Below are 18,715 nucleotides of genomic sequence, written 5' to 3'. Positions count from 1 at the left end.
CAGTATGTTGGAGCCAGTGCAGCCCCATAGACAGTATGTTGGAGCCAGTGCAGCCCCATAGACAGTATGTTGGAGCCAGTGCAGCCCCATAGACAGTATGTTGGAGCCATAACCCCATAGACAGTATGTTGGAGCCATAACCCCATAGACAGTATGTTGGAGCCAGTAAGCCCCATAGACAGTATGTTGGAGCCAGTGCAGCCCCATAGACAGTATGTTGGAGCCAGTGCAGCCCCATAGACAGTATGTTGGAGCCATAACCCCATAGACAGTATGTTGGAGCCAGTGCAGCCCCATAGACAGTATGTTGGAGCCATAACCCCATAGACAGTATGTTGGAGCCATAAGCCCCATAGACAGTATGTTGGAGCCATAACCCCATAGACAGTATGTTGGAGCCAGTGCAGCCCCATAGACAGTATGTTGGAGCCAGTGCAGCCCCATAGACAGTATGTTGGAGCCAGTGCAGCCCCATAGACAGTATGTTGGAGCCATAACCCCATAGACAGTATGTTGGAGCCAGTGCAGCCCCATAGACAGTATGTTGGAGCCAGTGCAGCCCCATAGACAGTATGTTGGAGCCAGTGCAACCCCATAGACAGTATGTTGGAGCCATAACCCCATAGACAGTATGTTGGAGCCATAACCCCATAGACAGTATGTTGGAGCCATAACCCCATAGACAGTATGTTGGAGCCATAACCCCATAGACAGTATGTTGGAGCCATAACCCCATAGACAGTATGTTGGAGCCAGTGCAGCCCCATAGACAGTATGTTGGAGCCATAACCACCCCATAGACAGTATGTTGGAGCCAGTGCAGCCCGGCAAAATATGACATCTTATGTCTTGACGCTCGTGGTCAGACAATAGCCTTGTTATTACATTGTAATTACATTTTCAATAAGGTAATTACAATGTGAGCCTGTTTAGTGCGTCGGGATGTAAGATGGACATGAGAAATACAAGAAAGCATCTGCCAACAACCAACGACCAACACCAACAACCAAACAACCAACAACCAACCAACACCAACAACCAACGACCAACGACCAACAACCAACAACCAACGACCAACGACCAACAACCAACGACCAACAACCAACGACCAACGACCAACAACCAAAAACCAACGACCATACAGAATCAGAGAGGTCAGATAACAAGAGGGTCCAGAGTAATGGACTGTTGTAGTATCCACATCCAGTATCCAGTATCCATATATCATAGTATCTATATATATATTAGACTTTATATAGTTCTAGTATCTACCTCTATATCATGGGATATATATATATATATGAGACTTTGTATAGTTCTAGTATCTACCTCTATATCATGGTATCTATATATATATATTAGACTTTATATGGTTCTTCTGATGACCAGGTGGCGAATCGCATCTCTGCATGTCTGGCAGACATATCAGTGTGGATCACGGATCACCACCTCAAGATGAACCTCGGCAAGACGGAGCTGCTCTTCCTCCCGGGGAAGGACTGCCCGTTCCATGATCTCGCCATCACGGTTGACAACTCCATTGTGTCCTCCCAGAGCGCTAAGAACCTTGGCGTGATCCTGGACAACACCCTGTCGTTCTCAACTAACATCAAGGCGGTGGCCCGTTCCTGTAGGTTCATGCTCTACAACATCCGCAGAGTACGACCCTGCCTCACACAGGAAGCGGCGCAGGTCCTAATCCAGGCACTTGTCATCTCCCGTCTGGATTACTGCAACTCGCTGTTGGCTGGGCTCCCTGCCTGTGCCATTAAACCCCTACAACTCATCCAGAACGCCGCAGCCCGTCTGGTGTTCAACCTTCCCAAGTTCTTACGTATAGTCCGCTCTCTCCACTGGCTTCCAGTTGAAGCTCGCATCCGCTACAAGACCATGGTGCTTGCCTACGGAGCTGTGAGGGGAACGGCACCTCAGTACCTCCAGGCTCTGATCAGGCCCTACACCCAAACAAGGGCACTGCGTTCATCCACCTCTGGCCTGCTCGCCTCCCTACCACTGAGGAAGTACAGTTCCCGCTCAGCCCAGTCAAAACTGTTTGCTGCTCTGGCCCCCAATGGTGGAACAAACTCCCTCACGACGCCAGGACAGTGGAGTCAATCACCACCTTCCGGAGACACCTGAAACCCCACCTCTTTAAGGAATACCTAGGATAGGATAAGTAATCCTTCTCACCCCCCTAAAAGATTTAGATGCACTATTGTAAAGTGGCTGTTCCACTGGATGTCATAAGGTGAATGCACCAATTTGTAAGTCGCTCTGGATAAGAGCGTCTGCTAAATGACTTAAATGTAATGTAAATGTTAAATGTTCTAGTGTCTAACTTTATATCTTGTATCTCTATACAGTTCAAGTTTACATACACCTTAGTCAAATACATTTAAACTCAGTTTTTCACAATTCCTGACATTTAATCCTTGTGAAAATTCCCTTTCTTAGGTCAGTTAGGATCACTGCTTTATTTTAAGAATGTGAAATGTCAGAATAATAATCAAGAGAATAATTTCTTTCATCACATTCCCAGCGAGTCAGAAGTTCACATACACTCAATTAGTATTTGGTAGCATTGCCTTTAAATTGTTTAACTTTAGTTTTGTCCTTCATACCATGTCATGTGTCTTCTCAGTCATGTTGACACTGGTCTACTACTATTGCTTTAATGTATTGTTATTCTCATTAATATTGTTGTTGTAGTTGTTGTTAATGGTAATCCCATGTCCACTACTACTATTATTATTGCTGTTGGTCCCACCATTTATATATGTATAAATATATAAAATATAGATGTATATTTTTTAGCATATGTATACTTTGACAATGTAAGTAATAATGAACTTGCCATGTCAATAAAGTAAATTGAATTGAGAGAGAGCGAGAGACGCACACACTGAGATTGACAAAAGCTACTTTGTTAATAAAGTTATTTAGTCGAACGACAACTCGTTTGTGGCGCAATGCATTATGGGTATGTCAGTAACAGAGAGTGTAGGACGCCATGTGCTATTGAGGGAGAAGGACCAGGACTGACAGGCAACGCTGTGACTCTGTGAATTGGAAATATCTGGAGGAGATCCGGGGGCACAAATAATAAACATGTACTGCACAAGACATTGCATTCGGACCGCATTGCGAATCGCCGCAAAGACGCATCGGTAAGCGGGTGTCATAACCGGGGATCGTTGCTGCTTGTGTAAATTCTGGAACAGTGGGACACAGGAGCTGGATGGTTTGCTAACGCTAAACGCGTCAAGGGCAGAGAATTGCTAGCTAATTTGCCATGCATTAACTATTTATGTGGCCCAAATAGTCGGAATCACATAGAACTATTAACATAATAACCCTGGGCTCATTCATTTGCTTTGTGAAGAACGGATTTTATGATCAGCCGGATAGCTAGCCAACCGCAATGCCACCTATTCCTCGTTAACTAGCCAGTGAGGAACAATCTTGCAGCCAAATGGTTTAATCCGTCACGGGGAATGTGTTGTAAAACCAGCTAACTAACTTTAATCTAGAGCGAGTCGGCTCAGCAGTAAATAACGTTATCCAGTTCCACGGACCTAATGCACCTCGTTCCTTCCTTATGAGACGTGCCAGTCAAGGTCATGTGTTTCTTGTATGCATTTGTGTTTATTTGTGTTTAACTTTGACAAATGGTTGTCATATCCTGTACCTTCCTAGAGCTTCTCTCCCGGTTCTGATTGGTGATTTGAATAGATTTTCACCATTGTATAATGATCATGTCAACGTTACCGTGGCAGTTGTACAACTGATTCAGGGGGGTTGGGTTAAATGCGGATGACACATTTTGGTTGAATGCATTCAGTTGTGCAACTGACTAAGTATTCCCTTTCCCAACTGAACCAGGTGGAAAATTATGATGAGAAATAGCAGCTAACTAGCTACTGCGATATTACTAACTGGTGGGGGATTTGAAGAAACATTGAATCAGGCCTAGAGGGTTTTACAGATGGGACTCAAAAGGCCCCTAAAGTCACATCCAGGAGCCTAAATCTAATTCATTAGTGCATAGTTGGAAATTAATTTGCACCAAAACTGTCAATTTAAACCAATAAAAACCAAACTATTTTAGGTTGCACGCTCTATAGAGGAAACACTGGATTGAATGTAGAGGTCGACCGGTTATGATTTTTCATTGGAGGACCAAAGGAAGCCGATACCGATTAATCGGCTAATAGTGACAATTACAACAAGATTGAATGAACACTTTTTAAAAATGTTAACTTAATTACATAAATAAAATCAATTTAGTCTCAAATAAATAATGAAACATGTTCAATTTTGTTTAAATAATGCAAAAACAAAGTGTTGGAGAAGAAAGTAAAAGTGCAATATGTGCCATGTAAAAAGCTAACGTTTCAGTTCCTTGCTCAGAACATGAGAACATATGAAAGCTGGTGGTTCCTTTTAACATGAGTCTTCAATATTCCCAGGTAAGAAGTTTTAGGTTGTAGTTATTATAGGAATTATAGGACTATTTCTCTCTATACCATTTGTATTTCATATACCTTTGACTATTGGATGTTCTAATAGGTACTATAGTATTGTCAGCCTAATCTCTGGAGTTGATAGGCTTGAAGTCAAACAGTGCAATGCTTGAAGCACAGCGAAGAGTTGCTGGCAAACGCAGGAATGTGCTGTTTGAATGAATGCTTACAAGCCTGCTGCTGCCTACCACCGCTCAGTCAGACTGCTCTATCAAATATCAAATCATAGACTTAATTATAATTAACACACAGAAATATGAGCCTTAGGTCATTAATTTGGTCAAATCTGGAAACTCCTTTAGAAAACAGAACGTTTATCCTTTCAGTGAAATACGGACCCGTTCTGGCAACGGGGGGCATCCTTCAGTCTAAATATTACTGTTACATTGTACAACCTTCAATGTCATGTCATAATTATCTAAAAACCTGGCAAACTTTGTTGGGAAGAAATGGTCTTCACACAGTTTGCAACGAGCCTGGCGGCCCAAACTGCTGCATATACCCTGACTGTTGCACAGAACGCAAGAGAAGTGACACAATTTCCTTGAGTTTAAAAAAATTCATGTTAGCAGGCTATATTAACTAAATATGCAGGTTTAAAAATATATACTTGTGTATTGATTTTAAAGAAAGACATTTGATGTTTATGGTTAGGTACGTTGGTGCAACGACAGTGCTTTTTCCGCGAATGCGCTTGTTAAATCATCACCCGTTTCGTGAAGTAGGCTGTGATTCGATGAAACATTAACAGGCATCGCATCGATTATATGCAACGCAGGATAAGCTAGTTACACTAGTAATATGGTGGTCCTTCTGTAGCACAGTTGGTAGAGCATGGCGCTTGTAACGCCAGGGTAGTGGGTTCGATTCCCGGGACCACCCATACGTAGAATGTATGCACACATGACTGTAAGTCGCTTTGGATAAAAGCGTCTGCTAAATGGCATTTATTATTATTATTATTATTATTATTAATATCATCAACCGTGTGGAGTTAACTATTGATTATGTTAAGATAGATGCTAGCTAGCAATGCCAGCTAGCAGCTTACCTTGCATCTCAGTGCAAGAGGCGTCACTGCAGTCCCTGGTTCGAATCCAGGCTGCATCACATCCGGCCGTGATTGGGGAGTCCCATAGGGCGGTGACACAATTGGCCCGGCGTCGTCCGGGTTTGTGAATGAGAATGTGTTCTTAACTGACCTGCCTAGTTAAATAAATAATACATTAACTGTGTGATTTGTTTCCCCAGGCAGGAGCTCCAGACACCAACGTCATGTGCCCTCCGAACACTCGGGACCAGCCCAGCCAGCCTTTCTGCTGTCATCGCTGCCCCCCCTCTGGATGGAGCCCCCAAACAGTACACCCCCAAAGTCACCCAGCTGGTACACGACATCACCAGCCTCACCTTGTTAGAGGTGTCAGACCTCAATGAGCTCCTCAAGGTATGGAACTGGAACATGTAGACTGTGTAGATTAACATAAGAAGACGTGGACATCTGAGTCATTTAGCAGACGCTCGTATCCAGTGATTGCCATAAATTATAGCACATTGTCCTATATACATAGTTCTAGTATCTACCTCTATACCATGGTATCTATATATAAACTGCCCAAAAAAATAAAGGGAACACTTAAACAACACAATGTAACTCCAAGTCAATCACACTTCTGTGAAATCAAACTGTCCACTTAGGAAGCAACACTGATTGACAATAAATTTCACCTGCTGTTGTGCAAATGGAATAGACAACAGGTGGAAACTATAGGCTACCTGTACAACTTAGCACTAGACCTGCCGCCCTACACTCCACTTACCTGCAGTTCCTACACTGCCACTAACAACCTATTATATGTACTCACCCTTGTATAAAGCCTATTATTGACTCAGTACTGGTACCCTGTGTATAAAGCCATGTTATTGACTCAGTACTGGTACCCTGTGTATAAAGCCATGTTATTATTGACTCAGTACTGGTACCACCGTGTATAAAGCCATGTTATTATTGACTCAGTACTGGTACCCTGTGTATATAGCCATGTTATTATTGATCAGTACTGGTACCCGTGTATAAAGCCATGTTATTAGGAGACTCAGTACTGGTACCCGTTCAAACGTATAAAGCCATGTTATTATTGACTCAGTACTGGTACCCTGTGTATAAAGCCATGTTATTATTGACTCAGTACTGGTACCCTGTGTATAAAGCCATGTTATTATTGACTCAAGACTGGTACCCTGTGTGTATATAGCCATGTTATTATTGACTCAGTACTGGTCCTGTGTATAAAGCCATGTTATTATTGACTAGGTACTGGTACCCTGTGTATATAGCCATGTTATCATTGGGGGTGGCTTTCACCTGTGTATAAAGCCATGTTATTATTGACTCAGTACTCGTACCCTGTGTATAAAGCCATGTTATTATTGACTCAGTACTGGTACCCCTGTGTATAAAGCCATGTTATTGACTCAGTACTGGTACCCTGTGTATAAAGCCATGTTATTATTGACTCAGTACTGGTACCCTGTGTATAAAGCCATGTTATTATTGACTCAGTACTGGTACCCCGTGTATAAAGCCATGTTATCATTGACTCAGTACTGGTACCCCGTGTATAAAGCCATGTTATTATTGACTCAGTACTGGTACCCCGTGTATAAAGCCATGTTATCATTGACTCAGTACTGGTACCCCGTGTATAAAGCCATGTTATTATTGACTCAGTACTGGTACCCTGTGTATAAAGCCATGTTATTATTGACTCAGTACTGGTACCCTGTGTATATAGCCATGTTATTATTGACTCAGTACTGGTACCCCGTGTATAAAGCCATGTTATTATTGACTAGGTACTGGTACCCTGTGTATATAGCCATGTTATCATTGACTCAGTACTCCAGACAAATAAAGCCATGTTATTATTGACTCAGTACTGGTACCCACGTGTATAAAGCCATGTTATTGACTCAGTACTGGTACCCTGTGTATAAGCCATGTTATTATTGACTCAGTACTGGTACCCTGTGTATAAAGCCATGTTATTATTGACTCAGTACTGGTACCCTGTGTATAAAGCCATGTTATTATTGACTCAGTACTGGTACCCTGTGTATAAAGCCATGTTATTATTGACTCAGTACTGGTACCCTGTGTATAAAGCCATGTTATTATTGACTCAGTACTGGTACCCCGTGTATAAAGCCATGTTATTATTGACTCAGTACTGGTACCCTGTGTATAAAGCCATGTTATCATTGACTCAGTACTTACCCTGGTATATAGCCATGTTATTATTGACTCAGTACTGGTACCCGTGTATAAAGCCATGTTATTATTGACTCAGTACTGGTACCCGTGTATAAAGCCATGTTATTATTGACTCAGTACTGGTACCCTGTGTATAAAGCCATGTTATTATTGACTCAGTACTGGTACCCTGTGTATAAAGCCATGTTATTATTGACTCAGTACTGGTACCCTGTGTATATAGCCATGTTATCATTGACTCAGTACTGGGTGCGGTACCCTGTGTATAAAGCCATGTTATTATTGACTCAGTACTGGTACCCTCGTGTATAAAGCCATGTTAATTGACTCAGTACTGGTACCCTGTGTATAAAGCCATGGCATTGACTCAGTACTGGTACCCTGTGTATAAAGCCATGTTAATTGACTCAGTACTGGTACCCCGTGTATAAAGCCATGTTATTGACTCAGTACTGGTACCCTGTGTATAAAGCCATGTTATTATTGACTCAGTACTGGTACCCTGTGTATAAAGCCATGTTATCATTGACTCAGTACTGGTACCCTGTATAAAGCCATGTTATTGACTCAGTACTGGTACCCTGTGTATAAAGCCATGTTATTATTGACTCAGTACTGGTACCCTCATAAAGCCATGTTATTATTGACTCAGTACTGGTACCCTGTGTATAAAGCCATGTTATTATTGACTCAGTACTGGTACCCCGTGTATAAAGCCATCCGCCACCTCATCAGGAGCATGCCCAGGCGTTGTAGGAGGTCATGTTATTATTGACTCAGTACTGGTACCCTGTGTATAAAGCCATGTTATCATTGACTCAGTACTGGTACCCCGTGTATAAAGCCATGTTATTATTGACTCAGTACTGGTACCCTGTGTATAAAGCCATGTTATTATTGACTCAGTACTGGTAATCCAGTGTATATAGCCATGTTATTATTGACTCAGTACTGGTACCCCGTGTATAAAGCCATGTTATTATTGACTAGGTACTGGTACCCTGTGTATAAGCCATGTTATCATTGACTCAGTACTGCACCATGTTATTATTGACTCAGTACTGATTTGTGTATAAAGCCATGTTATTATTGACTCATACTGGTACCCCGTGTATAAAGCCATGTTATTGACTCAGTACTGGTACCCTGTGTATAAAGCCATGTTATTATTGACTCAGTACTGGTACCCTGTGTATAAAGCCATGTTATTATTGACTCAGTACTGGTACCCTGTGTATAAAGCCATGTTATTATTGACTCAGTACTGGTACCCCGTGTATAAAGCCATGTTATTATTGACTCAGTACTGGTACCCTGTGTATAAAGCCATGTTATCATTGACTCAGTACTGGTACCCTGTGTATAAAGCCATGTTATTATTGACTCAGTACTGGTACCCCGTGTATAAAGCCATGTTATTATTGACTAGGTACTGGCTACCTGTGTATAAAGCCATGTTATCATTGACTCAGTACTGCACCCTGTGTATAAAGCCATGTTATTATTGACTCAGCCCTGCACACTCTGTATAAAGCCATGTTATTATTGACTCAGTACTGGTACCCCTGTATAAAGCCATGTTATTGACTCAGTACTGGTACCCTGTGTATAAAGCCATGTTATTATTGACTCAGTACTGGTACCCTGTGTATAAAGCCATGTTATTATTGACTCAGTACTGGTACCCTGTGTATAAAGCCATGTTATTATTGACTCAGTACTGGTACCCCGTGTATAAAGCCATGTTATTATTGACTCAGTACTGGTACCCTGTGTATAAAGCCATGTTATTATTGACTCAGTACTGGTACCCCGTGTATAAAGCCATGTTATTATTGACTCAGTACTGGTACCCCGTGTATAAAGCCATGTTATTATTGACTCAGTACTGGTACCCTGTGTATAAAGCCATGTTATTATTGACTCAGTACTGGTACCCCGTGTATAAAGCCATGTTATTATTGACTCAGTACTGGTACCCTGTGTATAAAGCCATGTTATTATTGACTCAGTACTGGTACCCTGTGTATAAAGCCATGTTATTATTGACTCAGTACTGGTACCCTGTGTATAAAGCCATGTTATTATTGACTCAGTACTGGTACCCCGTGTATAAAGCCATGTTATTATTGACTCAGTACTGGTACCCCGTGTATAAAGCCATGTTATTATTGACTCAGTACTGGTACCCCCTAAAGCCATGTTATTATTGACTCAGTACTGGTACCCTGTGTATAAAGCCATGTTATTATTGACTCAGTACTGGTACCCCGTGTATAAAGCCATGTTATTATTGACTCAGTACTGGTACCCTGTGTATAAAGCCATGTTATTATTGACTCAGTACTGGTACCCTGTGTATAAAGCCATGTTATTATTGACTCAGTACTGGTACCCTGTGTATAAAGCCATGTTATTATTGACTCAGTACTGGTACCCTGTGTATAAAGCCATGTTATTATTGACCACAGTACTGGTACCCTGTGTATAAAGCCATGTTATTATTGACTCAGTACTGGTACCCTGTGTATAAAGCCATGTTATTATTGACTCAGTACTGGTACCCTGTGTATAAAGCCATGTTATTATTGACTCAGTACTGGTACCCTGTGTATAAAGCCATGTTATTATTGACTCAGTACTGGTACCCTGTGTATAAAGCCATGTTATTATTGACTCAGTACTGGTACCCTGTGTATAAAGCCATGTTATTATTGACTCAGTACTGTACCCTGTGTATAAAGCCATGTTATTATTGACTCAGTACTGGTACCCTGTGTATAAAGCCATGTTATTATTGACTCAGTACTGGTACCCTGTGTATAAAGCCATGTTATTATTGACTCAGTACTGGTACCCTGTGTATAAAGCCATGTTATTATTGACTCAGTACTGGTACCCTGTGTATAAAGCCATGTTATTATTGACTCAGTACTGGTACCCTGTGTATAAAGCCATGTTATTATTGACTCAGTACTGGTACCCTGTGTATAAAGCCATGTTATTATTGACTCAGTACTGGTACCCTGTGTATAAAGCCATGTTATTATTGACTCAGTACTGGTACCCTGTGTATAAAGCCATGTTATCATTGACTCAGTACTGGTACCCCTCAGTGTATAAAGCCATGTTATTATTGACTCAGTACTGGTACCCTGTGTATAAAGCCATGTTATTATTGACTCAGTACTGGTACCCTGTGTATAAAGCCATGTTATTATTGACTCAGTACTGGTACCCTGTGTATAAAGCCATGTTATTATTGACTCAGTACTGGTACCCTGTGTATAAAGCCATGTTATTATTGACTCAGTACTGGTACCCTGTGTATAAAGCCATGTTATTATTGACTCAGTACTGGTACCCTGTGTATAAAGCCATGTTATTATTGACTCAGTACTGGTACCCTGTGTATAAAGCCATGTTATTATTGACTCAGTACTGGTACCCTGTGTATAAAGCCATGTTATTATTGACTCAGTACTGGTACCCTGTGTATAAAGCCATGTTATTATTGACTCAGTACTGGTACCCTGTGTATAAAGCCATGTTATTATTGACTCAGTACTGGTACCCTGTGTATAAAGCCATGTTATTATTGACTCAGTACTGGTACCCTGTGTATAAAGCCATGTTATTATTGACTCAGTACTGGTACCCTGTGTATAAAGCCATGTTATTATTGACTCAGTACTGGTACCCTGTGTATAAAGCCATGTTATTATTGACTCAGTACTGGTACCCTGTGTATAAAGCCATGTTATTATTGACTCAGTACTGGTACCCCGTGTATAAAGCCATGTTATTATTGACTCAGTACTGGTACCCCGTGTATAAAGCCATGTTATTGACTCAGTACTGGTACCCCGTGTATAAAGCCATGTTATTATTGACTCAGTACTGGTACCCTGTGTATAAAGCCATGTTATTATTGACTCAGTACTGGTACCCCGTGTATAAAGCCATGTTATTATTGACTCAGTACTGGTACCCTGTGTATAAAGCCATGTTATTATTGACTCAGTACTGGTACCCTGTGTATAAAGCCATGTTATTATTGACTCAGTACTGGTACCCCGTGTATAAAGCCATGTTATTATTGACTCAGTACTGGTACCCTGTGTATAAAGCCATGTTATTATTGACTCAGTACTGGTACCCTGTGTATAAAGCCATGTTATTATTGACTCAGTACTGGTACCCTGTGTATAAAGCCATGTTATTATTGACTCAGTACTGGTACCCTGTGTATAAAGCCATGTTATTATTGACTCAGTACTGGTACCCCGTGTATAAAGCCATGTTATTATTGACTCAGTACTGGTACCCTGTGTATAAAGCCATGTTATTATTGACTCAGTACTGGTACCCCGTGTATAAAGCCATGTTATTATTGACTCAGTACTGGTACCCTGTGTATAAAGCCATGTTATTATTGACTCAGTACTGGTACCCTGTGTATAAAGCCATGTTATTATTGACTCAGTACTGGTACCCTGTGTATAAAGCCATGTTATTATTGACTCAGTACTGGTACCCCGTGTATAAAGCCATGTTATTATTGACCCAGTACTGGTACCCTGTGTATAAAGCCATGTTATTATTGACTCAGTACTGGTACCCCGTGTATAAAGCCATGTTATTATTGACTCAGTACTGGTACCCCGTGTATATAGCCATGTTATTGACTCAGTACTGGTACCCTGTGTATAAAGCCATGTTATTATTGACTCAGTACTGGTACCCCGTGTATAAAGCCATGTTATTATTGACTCAGTACTGGTACCCTGTGTATAAAGCCATGTTATTATTGACTCAGTACTGGTACCCCGTGTATAAAGCCATGTTATTATTGACTCAGTACTGGTACCCTGTGTATAAAGCCATGTTATTATTGACTCAGTACTGGTACCCCGTGTATAAAGCCATGTTATTATTGACTCAGTACTGGTACCCTGTGTATAAAGCCATGTTATTATTGACTCAGTACTGGTACCCTGTGTATAAAGCCATGTTATTATTGACTCAGTACTGGTACCCCGTGTATAAAGCCATGTTATTATTGACTCAGTACTGGTACCCTGTGTATAAAGCCATGTTATTATTGACTCAGTACTGGTACCCCGTGTATAAAGCCATGTTATTATTGACTCAGTACTGGTACCCTGTGTATAAAGCCATGTTATTATTGACTCAGTACTGGTACCCTGTGTATAAAGCCATGTTATTATTGACTCAGTACTGGTACCCTGTGTATAAAGCCATGTTATTATTGACTCAGTACTGGTACCCTGTGTATAAAGCCATGTTATTATTGACTCAGTACTGGTACCCTGTGTATAAAGCCATGTTATTATTGACTCAGTACTGGTACCCTGTGTATAAAGCCATGTTATTATTGACTCAGTACTGGTACCCTGTGTATAAAGCCATGTTATTATTGACTCAGTACTGGTACCCTGTGTATAAAGCCATGTTATTATTGACTCAGTACTGGTACCCTGTGTATAAAGCCATGTTATTATTGACTCAGTACTGGTACCCCGTGTATAAAGCCATGTTATTATTGACTCAGTACTGGTACCCTGTGTATAAAGCCATGTTATTATTGACTCAGTACTGGTACCCTGTGTATATAGCCATGTTATTATTGACTCAGTACTGGTACCCCGTGTATAAAGCCATGTTATTATTGACTCAGTACTGGTACCCTGTGTATAAAGCCATGTTATTATTGACTCAGTACTGGTACCCTGTGTATAAAGCCATGTTATTATTGACTCAGTACTGGTACCCTGTGTATAAAGCCATGTTATTATTGACTCAGTACTGGTACCCTGTGTATAAAGCCATGTTATTATTGACTCAGTACTGGTACCCTGTGTATAAAGCCATGTTATTATTGACTCAGTACTGGTACCCTGTGTATAAAGCCATGTTATTATTGACTCAGTACTGGTACCCTGTGTATAAAGCCATGTTATTATTGACTCAGTACTGGTACCCTGTGTATAAAGCCATGTTATTATTGACTCAGTACTGTACCCCGTGTATAAAGCCATGTTATCGTTACTCAATGTGTGTTTATTATTACTTGTTTTACTTTATTTCTACTCTCTTCTCTGTATTGCTGGGAAGGTCTAAGTCAGCATTTCACTGTTGGTCTACACCTGTTGTTAACGAGGCATGTGATGAGTAACATTTTTGATTTGCTCAATGACTTCTCCAATAAAGTATGTTTTAATTTGTTTGTCCCAGAAAACCCTGAATATCCAGGATGTTGGGCTGATGCCAATGGGAGCCATGACTGCAGCAGCAACACCTGCAGCTCTGGTAAGACAGGGATGGTTTCAGTGTGTTTCTGTGTTTTATTCAATATGTTTATCAAGCTTCTTTACCTGTTGGTTACCCCTTACACGATGCCCCGTGGTTACCCCTTACACGATGCCCCGTGGTTACCCCTTACACGATGCCCCGTGGTTACCCCTTACACGATGCCCCGTGGTTACCCCTTACACGATGCCCCGTGGTTACCCCTTACACGATGCCCCGTGGTTACCCCTTACGCGATGCCCCGTGGTTACCCCTTACACGATGCCCCGTGGTTACCCCTTACACGATGCCCCGTGGTTACCCCTTACGCGATGCCCCGTGGTTACCCCTTACACGATGCCCGTGGTTACCCCTTACACGACGCCCCGTGGTTACCCCTTACGCGATGCCCGTGGTTACCCCTACGCGATGCCCCGTGGTTACCCCTTACGCGATGCCCTGTGGTTACCCCCTGCACGCGTTGCCCCGTGGTTACCCCTTACGCGATGCCCCGTGGTTACCCCTTACACGATGCCCCGTGGTTACCCCTTACACGATGCCCCGTGGTTACCCCTTACACGATGCCCCGTGGTTACCCCTTACACGATGCCCCGTGGTTACCCCTTACACGATGCCCCGTGGTTACCCCTTACACGATGCCCCGTGGTTACCCCTTACACGATGCCCCGTGGTTACCCCTTACACGATGCCCCGTGGTTACCCCTTACACGATGCCCCGTGGTTACCCCTTACACGATGCCCCGTGGTTACCCCTTACACGATGCCCCGTGGTTAGGCCCGTGGTTACCCCTTACACGATGCCCCGTGGTTGCCCCGTGGTTACCCCTTACACGACGCCCCGCGGTTACCCCTTACACGACGCCCCGCGGTTACCCCTTACACGACGCCCCGCGGTTACCCCTTACACGACGCCCCGCGGTTACCCCTTACACGACGCCCCGCGGTTACCCCTTACACGACGCCCCGCGGTCACCCCTTACACGACGCCCCGCGGTCACCCCTTACACGACGCCCCGCGGTCACCCCTTACACGACGCCCCGCGGTCACCCCTTACACGACGCCCCGCGGTCACCCCTTACACGACGCCCCGCGGTCACCCCCGACGCCCGCGGTCACCCCCGAACACGACGCCCGCGGTCACCCCTTACACGACGCCCCGCGGTCACCCCTTACACGACGCCCCGCGGTCACCCCTTACACGACGCCCCGCGGTCACCCCTTACACGACGCCCCGCGGTCACCCCTTACACGACGCCTCGCGGTCACCCCTTACCGAACACGACGCCCCGCGGTCACCCCTTACACGACGCCCCGCGGTTACCCCTTACACGACGCCCCGCGGTCACCCCTTACCGAACACGACGCCCCGTGGTCACCCCTTACCCCACATGACTTGATCAAGTAGGGACCCCTGCAGAGCTCATTGGCCTTCTATCTATAAAGGCTTTAACCTCGTTTAGTTTAAGCCTCTTTACTGCAATGCAATCGTTGTGCTTGACTGTACACATCAACATGTCATGTAGTGTCCTCAGGGCATAGAGCATGTTTTAACCTGGCATTGTATTCATTCTGCTCCTACAGGCAGTGGAAGAGGACGCGCCACCAGTCAAGAAAGAGAAGACCCACTTCACAGTAAAACTGACAGAACTAAAGGCAGCAGAGAAAGTGAAACTCATAAAAGAAGTGAAGAACTGCATCCAAGGATTGAACCTGGTGCAGGTCAGATGGTCTGTTTGTCTCTGTGTGATGTCACAGCCAGATGAGGGTTGAACCTGGTGCAGGTCAGATGGTCTGTTTGTCTCTGTGTGATGTCACAGCCAGATGAGGATTGAACCTGGTGCAGGTCAGATGGTCTGTTTGTCTCTGTGTGATGTCACAGCCAGATGAGGCTTGAACCTGGTGCAGGTCAGATGGTCTGTTTGTCTCTGTGTGATGTCACAGCCAGATGAGGGTTGAACCTGGTGCAGGTCAGATGGTCTGTTTGTCTCTGTGTGATGTCACAGCCAGATGAGGGTTGAACCTGGTGCAGGTCAGATGGTCTGTTTGTCTCTGTGATGTCACAGCCAGATGAGGGTTGAACCTGGTGCAGGTCAGATGGTCTGTTTGTCTCTGTGTGATGTCACAGCCAGATGAGGGTTGAACCTGGTGCAGGTCAGATGGTCTGTTTGTCTCTGTGTGATGTCACAGCCAGATGAGGGTTGAACCTGGTGCAGGTCAGATGGTCTGTTTGTCTCTGTGTGATGTCACAGCCAGATGAGGGTTGAACCTGGTGCAGGTCAGATGGTCTGTTTGTCTCTGTGTGATGTCACAGCCAGATGAGGGTTGAACCTGGTGCAGGTCAGATGGTCTGTTTGTCTCTGTGTGATGTCACAGCCAGATGAGGGTTGAACCTGGTGCAGGTCAGATGGTCTGTTTGTCTCTGTGTGATGTCACAGCCAGATGAGGGTTGAACCTGGTGCAGGTCAGATGGTCTGTTTGTCTCTGTGTGATGTCACAGCCAGATGAGGGTTGAACCTGGTGCAGGTCAGATGGTCTGTTTGTCTCTGTGTGATGTCACAGCCAGATGAGGGTTGAACCTGGTGCAGGTCAGATGGTCTGTTTGTCTCTGTGTGATGTCACAGCCAGATGAGGATTGAACCTGGTGCAGGTCAGATGGTCTGTTTGTCTCTGTGTGATGTCACAGCCAGATGAGGATTGAACCTGGTGCAGGTCAGATGGTCTGTTTGTCTCTGTGTGATGTCACAGCCAGATGAGGGTTGAACCTGGTGCAGGTCAGATGGTCTGTTTGTCTCTGTGTGATGTCACAGCCAGATGAGGGTTGAACCTGGTGCAGGTCAGATGGTCTGTTTGTCTCTGTGTGATGTCACAGCCAGATGAGGGTTGAACCTGGTGCAGGTCAGATGGTCTGTTTGTCTCTGTGTGATGTCACAGCCAGATGAGGGTTGAACCTGGTGCAGGTCAGATGGTCTGTTTGTCTCTGTGTGATGTCACAGCCAGATGAGGGTTGAACCTGGTGCAGGTCAGATGGTCTGTTTGTCTCTGTGTGATGTCACAGCCAGATGAGGGTTGAACCTGGTGCAGGTCAGATGGTCTGTTAGTCTCTGTGTGATGTCACAGCCAGATGAGGGTTGAACCTGGTGCAGGTCAGATGGTCTGTTTGTCTCTGTGTGATGTCACAGCCAGATGAGGGTTGAACCTGGTGCAGGTCAGATGGTCTGTTTGTCTCTGTGTGATGTCACAGCCAGATGAGGGTTGAACCTGGTGCAGGTCAGATGGTCTGTTTGTCTCTGTGTGATGTCACAGCCAGATGAGGATTGAACCTGGTGCAGGTCAGATGGTCTGTTTGTCTCTGTGTGATGTCACAGCCAGATGAGGGTTGAACCTGGTGCAGGTCAGATGGTCTGTTTGTCTCTGTGTGATGTCACAGCCAGATGAGGGTTGAACCTGGTGCAGGTCAGATGGTCTGTTTGTCTCTGTGTGATGTCACAGCCAGATGAGGGTTGAACCTGGTGCAGGTCAGATGGTCTGTTTGTCTCTGTGTGATGTCACAGCCAGATGAGGGTTGAACCTGGTGCAGGTCAGATGGTCTGTTTGTCTCTGTGTGATGTCACAGCCAGATGAGGGTTGAACCTGGTGCAGGTCAGATGGTCTGTTTGTCTCTGTGTGATGTCACAGCCAGATGAGGGTTGAACCTGGTGCAGGTCAGATGGTCTGTTTGTCTCTGTGTGATGTCACAGCCAGATGAGGGTTGAACCTGGTGCAGGTCAGATGGTCTGTTTGTCTCTGTGTGATGTCACAGCCATCCAAGGTTTGAACCTGGTGCAGGTCAGATGGTCTGTTTGTCTCTGTGTGATGTCACAGCCAGATGAGGGTTGAACCTGGTGCAGGTCAGATGGTCTGTTTGTCTCTGTGTGATGTCACAGCCAGATGAGGGTTGAACCTGGTGCAGGTCAGATGGTCTGTTTGTCTCTGTGTGATGTCACAGCCAGATGAGGGTTGAACCTGGTGCAGGTCAGATGGTCTGTTTGTCTCTGTGTGATGTCACAGCCAGATGAGGCTTGAACCTGGTGCAGGTCAGATGGTCTGTTTGTCTCTGTGTGATGTCACAGCCAGATGAGGATTGAACCTGGTGCAGGTCAGATGGTCTGTTTGTCTCTGTGTGATGTCACAGCCAGATGAGGGTTGAACCTGGTGCAGGTCAGATGGTCTGTTTGTCTCTGTGTGATGTCACAGCCAGATGAGGGTTGAACCTGGTGCAGGTCAGATGGTCTGTTTATCTCTGTGTGATGTCACAGCCAGATGAGGGTTGAACCTGGTGCAGGTCAGATGGTCTGTTTGTCTCTGTGTGATGTCACAGCCAGATGAGGGTTGAACCTGGTGCAGGTCAGATGGTCTGTTTGTCTCTGTGTGATGTCACAGCCAGATGAGGATTGAACCTGGTGCAGGTCAGATGGTCTGTTTGTCTCTGTGTGATGTCACAGCCAGATGAGGGTTGAACCTGGTGCAGGTCAGATGGTCTGTTTGTCTCTGTGTGATGTCACAGCCAGATGAGGGTTGAACCTGGTGCAGGTCAGATGGTCTGTTTGT

General features: G+C 44.3%; 1 protein-coding gene across 1 annotated transcript in view; it reads left to right on the top strand.

Moving 5' to 3' along the window:
* The first annotated feature begins 2,961 nt into the window (after positions 1–2,961).
* Positions 2,962–18,715, top strand: part of mrpl12 (mitochondrial ribosomal protein L12) — a 32,443-nt gene continuing 16,689 nt past the window's right edge. Inside the window, exons 1-4 of the mRNA XM_052505011.1 lie at positions 2,962–3,167; positions 5,775–5,967; positions 14,053–14,127; positions 15,710–15,847. Of these exons, the coding sequence (XP_052360971.1) occupies positions 3,109–3,167; positions 5,775–5,967; positions 14,053–14,127; positions 15,710–15,847 (465 nt within the window). The 5' untranslated portion in view covers positions 2,962–3,108. The remainder of the gene's footprint in view (positions 3,168–5,774; positions 5,968–14,052; positions 14,128–15,709; positions 15,848–18,715) is intronic.

Source organism: Oncorhynchus keta, unplaced genomic scaffold (assembly GCF_023373465.1).
Source record: "Oncorhynchus keta strain PuntledgeMale-10-30-2019 unplaced genomic scaffold, Oket_V2 Un_contig_218_pilon_pilon, whole genome shotgun sequence".
NCBI classification, from domain to species: Eukaryota; Metazoa; Chordata; class Actinopteri; order Salmoniformes; family Salmonidae; genus Oncorhynchus; species Oncorhynchus keta.
The sequence above is the reverse complement of the archived record's forward strand: the minus strand, read 5'-3'. Positions and strand labels throughout refer to the sequence as shown.